This window comes from Heliconius melpomene, chromosome 3 (assembly GCF_056956725.1).
Source record: "Heliconius melpomene rosina isolate 202511_hmr_F chromosome 3, ASM5695672v1, whole genome shotgun sequence".
NCBI classification, from domain to species: Eukaryota; Metazoa; Arthropoda; class Insecta; order Lepidoptera; family Nymphalidae; genus Heliconius; species Heliconius melpomene.
This window is the reverse complement of record NC_140391.1, coordinates 1,134,265-1,149,275: the sequence shown is the minus strand read 5'-3', so window position 1 is coordinate 1,149,275 and position 15,011 is coordinate 1,134,265. Positions and strand designations below refer to the sequence as shown.

Genomic DNA, 15,011 nt, shown 5'->3' with positions numbered 1-15,011 from the left:
AGGTAACTAATTAATATAAATAAATTTATAAATGTATATAAAATAAAAATTAACAAGTTTCTTTTTCTCAGTTTCTTAACCCACCTGCCAGTTGCCAGAAGAATTATATTAAAATATACAATATATATATATACTATACAATAATAACATCAAAAATAATCTGATTAAAAAAACGATAACATAATAATTATCTCAAATTTTTAAAGATTCGTACAATTAGTTTGTACAAAAATGAAAGCCCTATAAAAACCAAACTGTTATTTTAGTAACAATGTTATTAATTAGGACATGTGGGTAGTATAAAAATATATATATAAAAAATAGAAGGTTAGCACTTATACTTAAAATTAGTAGGTAACAGATGTAAACAAATAGTTATTATTTCTTGACAAGTCGTTTCGGACGTGCAGTTGCTATTTTATGTGCAGTTTTATTTACGGGGACTGTGTTTTGTGGTGGTTTGGAGCCAGATAAGCTCTCCAGTTCCGACAAATATTCAATTTTGTGCTTTGCTCCGTCGGGTGTTATTACGTGAATGTTACCGTCTCTTGTCCAGCACTTGGTAACACCGAAGCGCTTTCTTGCCTCAAGAAACGCCGTATGTCGAGGATTTGTGAGGAATTCTGATTGTGTAACACCAGTACCTTTCAATTTGGTTTTGGCAAACCAAACTTTATTCCGCGTAGCAATATCCATAAATTTGACGACAATGGGGCGAAGTTTCTTTGAAGAATGTCCTAGCCGATACGATGACTTTATACTGGAGCTTGAAAAATCGGTTAGGTCTAAACTATCACCTATAACAGTGACTACTTTATCTAAAAGATCTTCTGATTTTTCTTCTGCGACTCCATGGAACAGCAACATTTTCTTCCGTCGACGCATCTCCTGACGATCCATTTCGTGGCTGATAAGTTCCACCTGCCGCTGCAGGGTATTCAGTGCAGAGAGAGTGAAACTCTTAAAGTTATTAAAATCGACCGCCAGAGAAGATGCCGTGATAGGAGACGACGATTTGTGCAACTCGTTTTGGAACTCGTTCATCTTCATGTTGAACATCTCGTTCATAGCAATAAGTGAGTCTTTTATTCCTTCCATATTACACAGTAGTGGTAGTCGAAAACTATGACACTCGAAAAAAACAACTATATGTTTCTTTTAAAGGAAAATAACACTAGCTAGTGGGTATTACAACTTAGTGAATCATTTCCTTTTGCAAATTCACTTTAAAAACTGTTATTTCCAAATAAATAAAAGAAAGTATTGTAGAATGGAGAAAAAATGATATAGACTTTTTGACCTCCTACCCGCGAAAAAGGTTTTAAACATTTTTTTAAATATATTTAAAAAAATGTTTAAAATATTATTTAATCAATGATTTATACAATTCCTTATTTTAAATAGTATTATTATAATATTTATTAATTTATTATAAGATACATTAACACTTTTATTTTGATATGTATGTTTCTTGATATCTATATTGTCATATAAACTTACCTACCCAAAAGTTCTCTGGAAGAAATCACTATTATCGATGAACTTTTGTGCGTCAATTGTGTTATTATTATTTTCTATTTTCTTTTATCTTCCTCTTTTAAATATTAAATTGTTCACATTAAAGTGCAAATAAATAATTAAATAAAACCCATGATATTTATCCCGCATACACAAATATACAAGCGCATTCTTTAAGTGTTCAGGAACGGGAAGCAATTTGATTACCACCCGCCGAAGCGAGAAAAATGAATTTGTCGACACCACGTTCAAATGAACGCTCAAATTTCCTTTTATTACAGCGGGCACTAAAAATTATCATTTGAAAACGTTTTTATCTTATCTATCTTATCTTATAAACCATTAACGTGACAGTTGTGGGTTCATTTTCAGCTCGTGAAATTAAATTTTTAAATAATAAATCATTGTACGGGTATTGGGGAAAGTTTCTTAATGGGCATGGAATTTCTTAACACTATGTTCCCAAATTCCCTCTAGCTATCCTGCCACGGACGGGATATAACGTAAAACTAAGAAAAATATAGTTATGTCTAATCAGGAACTAAATTCGAAGTTAAAACTACCTCGTATATGTATGTTATATATAACAAGCAAGTTATGGGTTCGGCCCCCATTCAAGAAAATGAAATATTGTGGTGTCGTAGCAAAGCGCGGCGCTGAGTTCCGCCTCTCAACACACAATGCCTCTAGAATTCGGCGGAAAATTGGGAAAGAAGTGTCTAAACACTAGATTCCCTCCCAGATTTCCCAGAAGCTGATATATAACATAGATATTCTTCAAGTAGGCCACAAAATCACCAAAACCAACTGGCATAACTATATCTATATTTATATATAAATACGATATTACGTTTACCTGCTAAAATTTACATAATACCTATCCACATTTCAAATACTGTGATTGACACACTGTCAGCGGCATGGCCGCGCTCACTCGATTCCGAAGTGGCCTATTTTACGTGAAAATAGAATGAAATGGTTAGCGTTTAACCTATCGCTTTAATCCATGCTCTCAACAAATATATGTATATTCTATATATAGAGGTAGGTACTATATATAGGAGTGGTTTGGGCGGGATTGGATTTTCAATAATGGTTGTTGAATGGACAGCGATTTTTGTAAAAAGTATGGTTAGTAAAGTAAAGTTTAGTCCAATTAAAATAATTGATGACAGAGTTAAGCTGTCAATAAAACTACTATCGTATAATATAGTTATCCATCTAGATCCAGGGTTCCCAACCTTATCTTGGCCAGGTTTGTGATTTTCATTGTCACTTGAGTAAATTAATTGGACGACAAAGCACGTCGTTGAGTTCCACCATTCAATATAATGTCCCTAGGTTCCCTCAGTCTACCCCACTGAACATGGGATACAATGTGACATTTAAAAAATATTCAACAATTTCGTAAGAAATAAAAAGATAACAATTAGAGATCACATCTACGATATTCCACCATGTCGTTTCGACACCATAAATTTTGTAATAAGCCATTTATATGCATTAAAAGCCCATAACCGATTTCATACTGAAACTTTGCTCAGCGATAGAGTTCCTTTGAATAAAATGAATCTTAATGAACAACTAATGGTTGCTTTACCCAAATTAAAGATCTAAAGTTAGGGCTGTTAGTACATGATTGTAGGCTCGATTGCCGTTTGATGTATTGCATAAAGTCCAACAAATCCACGTAACAAGCATTTCATATTTCTATACTAATATTCTATACTTATATACTAGTCAGAATGTGTCTCGTGTTCACACTCACTTTTAGTAATTTCAGAGAAATTCTCTATTTATTATAGTAATAAATCGGAGAGTGAAATGATAAAACTATTATTGTATCATGTGATAGCCAATACTGAGGCTATCATAGTGCAACAGGATTGCGTTTTACTGTAAATATGTCGGGTGTTAGTTCGATTTCCTCATGATTCGTCTCTCAAAATTTAATATCAAGAATTCGGGCGAGAAGTAGAGCCAGATGTATCGTCTCTAGGCTCAAGGTTTAACCTTATATACACATGGTATAGGATGCAGATACCTACGTATAACTATATTTGAATCTTTCACAAACATCTATTATCTTTTATATGATAATCTAATATAATGATAATCTATGACAATATGGTTTAAAGATATGCTTCCATACTTATATAATTATACTTTTCCATACATATCAAAAATATCGTAAAAAAAAAAACATACTCTACCCAATTCCCACCTGAAACGCAAACATTTAGTGTAAAACGGAATAAATAAAGTAAAAATAAATAAAAGAGGGTTAAAAAAGGCAGAAATGAACGCGAGCGCGTTAACCATCAAATCGCGCGGACGGAAGGCGGTACATTGCAACAGCAACGCTTTAATTGCCTTTGGTGTTGGTCCAAAGCGATCAGTACGGACGGAGTTAGTTTTACTGGAATAAGTATTGGTTAAATAAAGTTTTTTTAAGCTTCACGATATACATCACGTATAGAAAGGGAGGTAGAGGCAACCTACTGTTAAGACTTTCCGTTCCCCACGCACTGCCCAATATTTGAGATGTTGCTTTTTCAGCGTCGGAAATCAATATCTTAACTTATTTTATTAAATCACTACAGACAAGTGTACATTTTGCTACATTATCTTATTTTTTATCTTAACGTTGTGTCTCGCACATAGCAGGGTAGTCAGAAGGAACCTGGGAACCTAGTGTTTATTCACACTGGTCTCATTAAGACACTTCCGCCTCCCACCTTTCACCGGAGATATTGTGTGTTGAGTAGCAGAACTCTTCGCCTCGTTACCAGAACAAAGAAATACAAATATTAAATATTTCATTTTCTATAGTAGAAATCGAAGCCACAACCTATCGCGGCACAATTCTGCCCCTGTACCACGACTGGCCACATATTTCGTACATATTTTTGTTGTTATTATAAATATTTGAAATATAAATGTTTTATTATACTCCTTCTATAAGCTATACAGCCTTGTCAACGTTTAGATATGACCGCTAAATAGCCAGTTAGCAGCAAAACGCAGCATACGGCTGCTTATTTATGATCCTTGTATAACGTCGAGTCCGATTACTCGCTTTTAGGACACTCCTACCAAATTTGGTTAATTAAATAAGCCCGTTTGGTACGTACGGTCTATACGAGGTGATTGTGGATTCGATTCCTAGTTAAGGAAATGTTAGTTCTTAGAGGTTTTTTCTCATTTTAACACGCTTTTATTAGTTCGAGCTATAACTGCTTTATAAACATGAAACTTGACAATAATGTGTAGATTAAACGATAATACAATATTATGATACCGAGCTGATGATGATGGAATTGGAAGATGGCTGATGGAACCTTAGACTGCCTAGTAAACAAATCGGGTTTGCGCTCATTTGCTCATTCGTCTTGTTAATGTGTTCTTTTAAAAATTGATATTTTTAGTTTTTATTATTTTTTTATTACGTGAGACGAAATATTTCAGATTCCGCTTACCATGCCTGACAAAATGAATTGTCATTCGAGTTCCAACTGTTAACCCTAAATAATGCATCAAGTTTTTTTGTTACATATCTGTTAGTGATGACTGATTGCTATTAACAACTGTCTTAACGTGATAATTCAATTTGCTTGTTAAGATAGTGACAATTCTCGTTCTGTGTTCGATTCCCAGTCGAGGCAATGAATTATTTTCATCAATACGGCCGCTATAAGACAAAGCGCGACGTTGACTTCCGCCACTCAACACGCTATAGCCTATTTTGCTATACTCATATATAGGATACAGCGTTAAGTTAAGTTAAGTTATTTTTCTTATATTCGAACCCAAAACGTTCAATAATATAAACTTAAATTAACATATCAACAGTCGCACAGTGAGCTCAATTAAATTTTATTTTTCATTTTCATTTTATATTCCGTTATTTTCGTTATATATGACCACATTTCGCGACGTCATGTTAGGTATAGCGCGCACTAGTGATTTTTGTCACCGTGACTGTTGCGTCACTGTCACCGTGTACATTACACTTAATGAAGGTGCGCGCATTTGGATACGTGACAATTGGGTGACTTTTTGTCCGCGGAGGACGGCAACACGCCGGTGACGCAACTGTCACCGCGTCCATAGATTTGTATGCCCGTGCGCGCATTAGCAACTAAATGTCACCTCCCCCTTGCGGTTTCCATACTAGTCGTCTTCCGCATAAATATGAAACAGCAGCGTGTTGCATTGCAGCACCGAATTTTTATTTCAAGAATGGCGTCAAGTTCATCACCAAGGCAAAACGTGTGTTTTCATGAAGATAAAATAGACAATGACAATACTGATTGACGAAATTGAGTTGAGGCCATTGCTCTAAGACAAATGAAAAGTTGAAAGCCAATATTTTCTACATTTGCTTTTTTTTCTATTTCTTAATATAAGTGCACAGACAATCATCTCTTCGAGATCCATTTTATCAAATGTAAAAAATTTCGTCATTGTCATCGCAAGTGCGCGCAGTCGCGAAAAGTATGGTGACATATCAGTGACAAAAAATTTATTGTCACCGTGACAAAAGTTACCAGTGCGCGCTAAGGCTTACATTAACAACTATAAATAGATTAAATCACAAAAGCCAAAATGATTTATGGCGGCCGAATGCCCGAATATAAATAAAATTATTCGGACTCAATTGATTGTGTTCTGATGTGTAATCCTATAGCGATCCGAATAGTATTAATTATTAAGTTAGTACCTTTCGATAATTGGCCTGAAAATCGGGAAAGGAATGACTTTACACTAGGTTCCCTTTTCTGTATTTCGCACACAGCACGGTAGGCAAAGGGAACCTGATGTTAAAACATTCCGTTCACCATTTTCTGCCGAATTTTTAGGGCTTTGCACGTTGAGTGGCGAAACTCAACGCCGTGTTTTGCGCTTTCTTTATATAATACATTTATACATTTCATTGTACTACTTTATCCAAATAATCTATGAACTAATTACCACCATCGAATATTGGTTAGACGGAAAAACTTCAACTGAACGAAAAGGCATTCATGAATATTCATATTTTTAAAAATATATTCTACCAATATACATACCTACATACATACATTTAATATACATAAATGTATGAAGTAGCCAGAGGTTGCGAATAAAATTAGTTCACAACGAATACGGCACGATTGCCAGCGAAGTGGCCAGGAGGCAATTAAAATTAGTAATAGCCAGGAGCGCCGACATATAAAATATATTTAATTAATTTATACTACACTGTGGTCGCGTAGTTAGAAGTTGCACTTTGGTAGCCAGTTTGATTTTTATTAATTAATATTCTTATTGTATTTGAATGATATTTTTGATTTTTGTGGTCATTGTGGCACAGTAAGGAAGAGTGAAAATTTTTAAATAAATAAAAAAAACAAATACTGGTAAATAAAATGTAAAGACTAGTCTTTGAAGAATCTGTACACAAATGTTAATATTCTTACCTCCAAACCAAATAAGGAAGCGTCTGCGCTGTATCCGGTCGATTTCCGCTGCAAAAACTGTGGAAATCCCCTTCAAGTACGATTCAATGTTTTTGTAGACGGGAAATATAAAATTATTTGGTACAAATAGTATATTGAGGCCTGTCGTGGCGCAGGGGCCAAGCGAGCGACTGTATACGCAACGGGTCGTGGGTTCGATTTCTACTCAAGGAAACGGGAACGGAATATCTTAACACTAGGTTACCAGGTTTAATCTGTTTATCTCTCCCTGTATATGCAACCTATGAGAACTTATTAAATGTATTGAAATATAAATCTGTAATATTGAGAATTTGCAGAAATATTTTTACCAGCCCTTTTCCTAAGTGTTCTGCTTTTTATATTAGGGATTAAATCAAGGACTTTAATGTATGTACGAGTATTTCATCATTCATGGCTGAATGATGAAATACATACATTAAATACATACGAGTACATCATCATGCCTGGAAGAAATCAATCACTTTTAGTGATAGGACCGCCTCTTAGCAATTTATAATTTTATAAGCTGTTGTGAATAGAGGAAGGTGGTCATAGGGTAGTCAGCAGGAACTTGATATTAAGGTAATCTAATCCAAATATCCAAAATATAAAAGAGAGTGGAGTGATATCGAGATATTACAATTTTAGTGGCGGAACTATTCGGCTATTGTAGAACAAAAATACTTAAAATATAATCATTTCCAACGATAGAAGTCAATATAGTAGCTATTTGTATATAAATTTATAGCGATCCTCCAATTTATGGTTATGATAATATCAAAGGGGGGTGAGGGTGTTTTTGGGGTAAAATTCATAATTGTTCAGGGACACTGGAGGCAACATTCCAATCATATCGTACGCGATTGAAAAGTTAAGGCAGCCAATGTGATTAAGTTACCCGTTACTTCCTTATATTTATTACTCTGGTGAAACTTCTTACATACTTTCCAATCTCAGAAATGAATTCGTGGGATAATGAGTTTCTGACGTAACAAGATAATTAGAAATTGTAAAGTTTTAAAGGGTTAAATTGGGGTTATGTTATTCGTGTTTGTTGTTTAATAAATAGCTTTAGGATGTATTATGCGACATACATCATTGTAGGCAGAGAACACCTAGTGTTACGACACTCCGTTCCCCGCTTTAAGCCCCACGGAGTATTATTGAGTAAAGATAAAAATAAAAACAAAAGAACTTACTCCACAAGCCAAATGATAATGGTTGGTGATTTTTATATGCCCCATCCGCACTCGTCGAAATGTGAAAGAACGTCTTTAAATTACGCGTAATATGGGGAAAAAATGTCTCAAAAAAGTTCTTTTTGCTTTTCCCCTAAATATAGTCTACGTAAAATGAAATAAAAATATTAATTTAATTATATTTATAGTTTGCTCAGTGATAGGTCAGTCAAACTTATAAAGAGGTTAGCGTCGTGGCGGCGCCGCGGCGGATATCAGACCCCTACTTCTATACCCCCACTCGCCGGATATGTACAGACAGTAAAAAAAAAGAAACTTCTTAATTAATAATTTGTAATCTTTAATCACAGATGTAAATAAGATATTATGTAGTCATAAATATGACATGTTGAGTTTCTTGCCAGCTCTTCTCAGCGGAACTGCCTTCCGAATCGGTGGTAGCTTAGAGCTTACAATAGTCTATTTGAATAAAGAATATTTTGAATTTGATAACATTTTATGTTATATAATATGGTGTTTTTTGATCATGACACAATTGTGAAGGTTGTAGCTTTGATTCTCATATTTATTTCGTCTTCTCGTAAAGGAGCACGGCGTAAAATCCACAAATCAAAATTGTAAGTCGGAAAACAACGTAAATCCGCTCACATAATTATTTTGCGAACGGTACCCAGCACTCATTCTAAAGACCTTCCGATGGACTCACAAAAACTTAGACGAAGGAAGCGGGAGAGTCATTTATTTTTATTCGCCACTATTGTTTAGTTGATTCTCATTGGACTGGCGTTACCGGTTTTATGTCTACCGCCGTTACTGTGACGAGAATGCTTATTTATTTGCGATTACATCACCCCAGATTCAAGTTTTACCAGATAAATTACTGTTTTGGTCTTTCAAATGAGTTTGTTATTCATATTATTGGAGTATTGGAGGGTAGTTTGGTATATTTGTTTAGTAGTTATTTTTTTTTACTCATGGAGAAGGTAGTTATATTAAATCCAGTGAGATATCGATAATTCAAGATATTTTCACATCTACGAAATTTAATTTAAAAAAGTATATCTGATTTTGTTTTTTTTGTGTCAAATGCGGATAGAAAACGGAGAACGACGAGTTTTGACACTATCTAGCTAATATATACCTACGCTGCTAAGAGAAAACGATTAGAAGATATCATTAAGAATACATAACTAATTCCTACATTTATTTCACTCTTCAAATAAAACAAAAGTATTTATAGATGTTCAATATAATCAATCCCAAATCTAATTAAGAAGTTGATTAAGATTGGAACCTCATTACGCAGCCGGCCAACATATTACAATGTATAGGGAGGAAGTTGCTCCTTGTAAAAAAGGTAACAAATAGTCGGGGCCGGTACCTTGCGTTGTTAGCCACTAATGAAAGTCCGTATATCATTCTGACTGCCAAATAAAACCTTGGAATTAGTAAATATTGTAAGTTAAAAGAAATTAGCGAATATGCTTAGGTTTTTCTAGGCAGAGGAACCTAATGGGGAAACTCCCGTTCACCACATGCTTTTGTAATTCTAACACAATGCGTGTTTAGTAAGTTAGAAAAGTGTTAAATTGTTTTAATTGAAACGGAGTATCTTAACACTAGGTTTCCAGGTTCCCTCTACTTAACTTTACGTGTGGGGTACAGCGTGTAGCTAGAAAAACCTGAATAAAAATAGTAACATTTTTCAGACACAACTTTTAAAAACTCTATCGCTTACAATTTGACAGAGTAAAATTCATTTATAAGTTTAATTAGAACTTCGGACAAAGAAACTAAACTTTAAGAAAAATATCGACACAGTTTCGGTTTTAAAGTAATGAATATACCTTACTATTGCGTTTTAAGACTATTTGTTGTTCTTCTTATAACTAAACTTATTAGATAAAAGTAAGCGCAACGTTGAGTCCAATCCCTCAATCCCTATACTTCGACAGAAAGTCGGGAACGGAGTGTCTTAACTCTGGGTTCCCTGTGTTTACCCTGTAGCGTGCGGGATACAGCGTGAAGCCAATTTGATTTTGATTTCACTATGTAAAAAATCGAACCTACACACCATCTTATACAAAATCTTCTTCTTCTCCCCACTCTACAATAGTACCAACAAATATATTCTACGCATATTACGTAACAAAGCTAATATTTCAATGCCAATATAGACGCTATTTTCCCGTTCGATTTCCAATTCTGACACGACAACAACGCCGGCTGGCGCACACGTGACTTACCGATATTAGATACTGATAGCTCGAGCTAAGTCTGTATCAATACGTACTAGTATGTCAACTATATGCTTTATGGTAAAGGAAGATTTGTCTTTGAAATTCTATTCTTACCAGGATTGGTTGGGAATAGAATTCAGAGGTCCTGTGTCCTGTAGGGGTACAAGCATGCACTGGAAAGGCAATAGGTTGTGGCTTTGATTACCACTCGAGGAAATTAAATATTTTCATTTCCTCTGGTAAAATCCTCGTTGTAATTAGACAACGGATTGACACTATGTTTTCTTTTGAACATGCATTGACAGACATCAATGATAGACGTCAATGACAGAGTTACGACAATTTAAGTAGAAAAGTTACGACAATTTAAGTAAGACAAGTTAAGTGCTTAATATATTCTTTTTATACCTTAAGACTCCCCGCCCCCCATTAAGACATCTCCGTTCTCCACTTTCCGTCGAGTTCATAAGCCATTGCGTTTTGAGTTGCGGAACTCAACGCTAGAATTTGTCTCGTTCATAGAGCGAAGAAATGAAGATATCAAATTTTATTTTTTCATGTAGGAATCGAACCCGTTGCGTTTACAATCGCATGCTTTGGCCTCAATAATGTGTTGATAATAAAAACACAGTTTCGCTTTGAAGTATAGTCAAATCGCTATCAACTATTGTTGTATTATATTTTTTTTAATAATATACAGTTTACAAAATTAAAAATATTATTTATTTACTATAGCAAATAAGAAAAAGAAGAAAAAGTGCGGCGTTAAGTTTCGTCGTTTAAAACGCAATGACATGTCGAAAATAGGGTGGAAAGTGAAATAGTGTATCTTAACACTAGGTTCACTCTACCTACTATATCTATACTAATATAATAAAGCGGAAGAGTTTGTTTGTTTGTTTGTTTGTTTGTTTGTTTGTTTGTTTGTTTGAACGCTAAGATCTCTGGATCTACTGGATCGATTTACTTTGTTTTTGTTTTGTATGAAAGCTGCATTCTTCGGAAGTGCTATAGGCTATATAATATTATATTACACATATATACTAATAAATTAAAATACTTTCTAATTTGACATGCAATTTATTCTGCCATGTTAATAACAACCGTCGTCGCTACGCGACCGCGTTCGTTACCGCGTCATTTTGATATTCATCCTTATGAAAATAAATATAATAGTCACTTTTAGCATTTCATCTAGATTGAAATTATATTTCTATAGAAATTATATTCTTATATTTCAAGCAGGCGTAGCCGCGTCCGGGTCCGCTAGTTCGAGATATAGCGTTAAGCTAAAAAATATATTTCTGATGCCTGAAAAATATATACAAATAAAAATAAAATGTAACCCGCATGCGTGTTATTTACATTTAAAAAAAATAAACTCTACACTGTGAGTGCTGTAAACTTTTTTCTGAATATTTTTTAAACAGAACTTTGACCTAATCAAATTGAATGAAACCCAATTAAAGCTTTTTGTTTTATTTGGAAGAGGGAAAACAGAGAGATCTTAGTGTCAAGATACTCTTCTTTTGCGTCTAAATTTGAAACAAGTTGTGTGGAATGGAGTGGTAAAAGGAGACGGAGGACGGTGAGTTCATATAACGCAAAGAAGAATATTACATGACTGTAGTGAATTAATTTAATTCGTTACATTTTTTTATGAGTTTTATTAATTATACTCATACTAATACATACAATATTATAAAGCTGTTGTGGTTCAGTGGGTGTCTCACTCCACGTCTGATTGTCAACGCGACGGTTACGGGTTGCGTGTTGAGTGGTGGAACTCAACGCCGTTTCGCCCCAACACCAGAGCGAAGAAACGGAAATATAAATAAAATAAATATTTAATTTCTTCGAATGGGGATCGAACCTACAACCAGTCGCTTTAACAGGCACATTTTGTGGCCTGGTCTCTAAAGAAAAAAGAAAGTGTCCATACTACAAAAACTCAAATAAACATTAAAAAAGCAAATTCATTGTATCCGCCGATCAAAAAGTTATTGCAAAGATAGCACATGCTGTACAAGCTCTTTTCTTGCCAAAAAAACTGGCTCGAACGCGAAGAAAACTTGCACGATCGCGTCGAAACGGCGATCGACTGTAAGGAAGTGCTCTCATAAATAAAGATGCGAACTTGTGGACCACTTTACACGAACTTTACAAGGCATATGATACGACTGACTGAGCAATGAAAAGTTCCATGCGAATTTATTGATGTGTTGGTATGAGTTTTTGTTTGACCTAAATTTGGATATATTTTTTATAAATATAAGAAAGAAATGGAAAACGTCTGAAAAAAAGTATTATATTTCTTTATTTTCCCCATCATCCATCTTTTTTGTTGCTTCACGCTGTATCTCTCATAATATCATCTCACGCTGTATCTATCATCTCTCGGGTATCACTAGGGTAGGCAGAGGCGACATAGTGATCAGACACTGTTTCTTACTTTCTGCATAAAAATCATGTCTGTAACACATACACAATCGCCTTATCACACTTAAACAGAGAGATGAATCAATTTGTTCTTCACGTAATTATAATATGTACTAAGTAGATTATGTATTTTTAATTTAAAATTTAATTGAATTTATCCGAAATTATTCAATCAAACTTTTGTAAAAATATTTTTATATTCTTAGAAATGGCATTTGAAAAATATAATTTAATCACTTTTCAGTACGTACCTTAAGCCTGAGTTTGATTTTTCGGAGAGAAAGTAGTGTTTTATCACTATGTTCACTATGTCTGCCCCATAAAGACTGTGAAAAAAATATTTATTCTATCAGATTAAAATCAAGTATTTGCTTACATTGTGTTTGTTATATTTAAATTGTTGAATACGTGTCGGCAACGCTACGACCATGCTACGTCGCGACCATGTAGACTTGTAGAGTACCGTAGCATTTGCTCTTGAATTTCCTAGCTATATAAATATTTGAACGGCAATAGGGTACAGATTGAAATTCTTAGAAAGTGAAAAACTTATATGAAAAGAATGTAATTCTATAAGAAATATATTTGATACATGTGTTAGTTCTTCTAATCAGCTTCACGTTGTACCCCCCACACAGCTGGGTAGGCAGAGGGAACCTAGTGTTTACACATTCCTTTCGCCACTTTCTCCTAAATTCAGGAGGCATTGCGTGTTGAGTGGCGGAACTCAACACAACCCTTTACCTCGACTCCAGAGCGAAATGAAAATATAAATTTAAATTAATATTTCGTTTCCTCGAGCGGGGATCGAACACACACACACACTATAGCCCCTGCACCATGACAACGTCATTACCATCAATTATAATGTTCATTATAAGTTTAATTTGAATTATTCAAAAACGAAGTCAGTATAGTTAAAGCGAACTAGCGATCGAATTATTCTCCAAGTAAAACATTCTCGAAGTCAAATGTACATTCGTAGACAAATACACTACGTCGGTACTGAAGCGTGGCAAGTTGGCTTTTGAATTTTCTTAACTTTAACGTGAATATTTCAAGAATACCGTTGAAAACTTTGTGAGGAGAATATAGCGATAAATTCTTATTTAAGCTTATATATCTATTCCTGTCTTTGTGCATTTTAAAAATAAATATTTATATTAAATAGGTGGCAGTTATGGCTGAAGCCTTAGTGGCGCAGTGGCACAGTATTTGACTATAAACGCGATGGTTGTGGGCTCGATTCCCAGTTGAAAGAATAAATTATTTTCATTTCTCATGGACCTACAGTAATGAAACTAGCTCGTGCTAGTGCCCCATAACTACGTCATACGTAATTTTTTTCGTATACACGCCTCGGTTACTATGAAGTGTGAAGAAAGAAATTGTACAGTTGTAATTAAATCCCTCTTCTATGGCTCAAAGAACATTCTTGACTTCCCGTTTTTTTATTTGCCACTTTTTCCCCCAAATTAAATTTCGTTGAAGCGGTGAAATACTCAAAATTTACGTCGGTGCCAGTATCACGTCTATTGCTACTCACCTTCATTTCTAAATTTCAAATTTCATTTCACTCCAATTTTATTGGAAAAGTTAAGCAATATTATATACTGAATACACTGCTTTAAAGTTTATCAAGTATTCATAAAAAAAATACATTGTTCATCAATGGAAAATTTTATGTAACCAAGCAGTAAGAAAAGAAAATAAATCTTGAACACAATGCTGTTATTGGTGATTGTGTGTTGGGTGGTGGAACTCAACATCGGGTTTTGCCACGAGGCAATAACATTTTCTGGTAACGATACCAGAGTGAGTGAATGAAAATATTAAATTTGTAATTTCCTCGAGTAGAAAACGAACCCATAACTAGATAAATAAATATTAATTATTAACCCATAAATACCCATAAATAAATATTAGTTACGCTAATACAAGAGATTCACATTCTTTCCGTCCGTATGTTCGTCCGTGGAACAGAGAGCTCAAATTCCACTCAAATGTCGCATTTCTTTTATTGACTTCCAAGTTTATTAGTCAAATTCCACCTGCTAGTATTGTCATCCAGTGGAAGAATATCGACAACTTAGTAACATATTAATAAGATTTATTAAGCAAATTGTCATAAC

General features: G+C 34.4%; 1 protein-coding gene across 1 annotated transcript; it reads right to left on the bottom strand.

Moving 5' to 3' along the window:
* Positions 1-359: 359 nt before the first annotated feature.
* On the bottom strand, positions 360-1,098 carry LOC146539791 (uncharacterized). The gene has a single exon (XM_085207777.1). It carries the CDS (start codon positions 1,096-1,098, stop codon positions 379-381), a length of 720 nt encoding a protein of 239 aa, XP_085063903.1. The 3' UTR covers positions 360-378.
* Between the last annotated feature and the right edge of the window lie 13,913 nt (positions 1,099-15,011).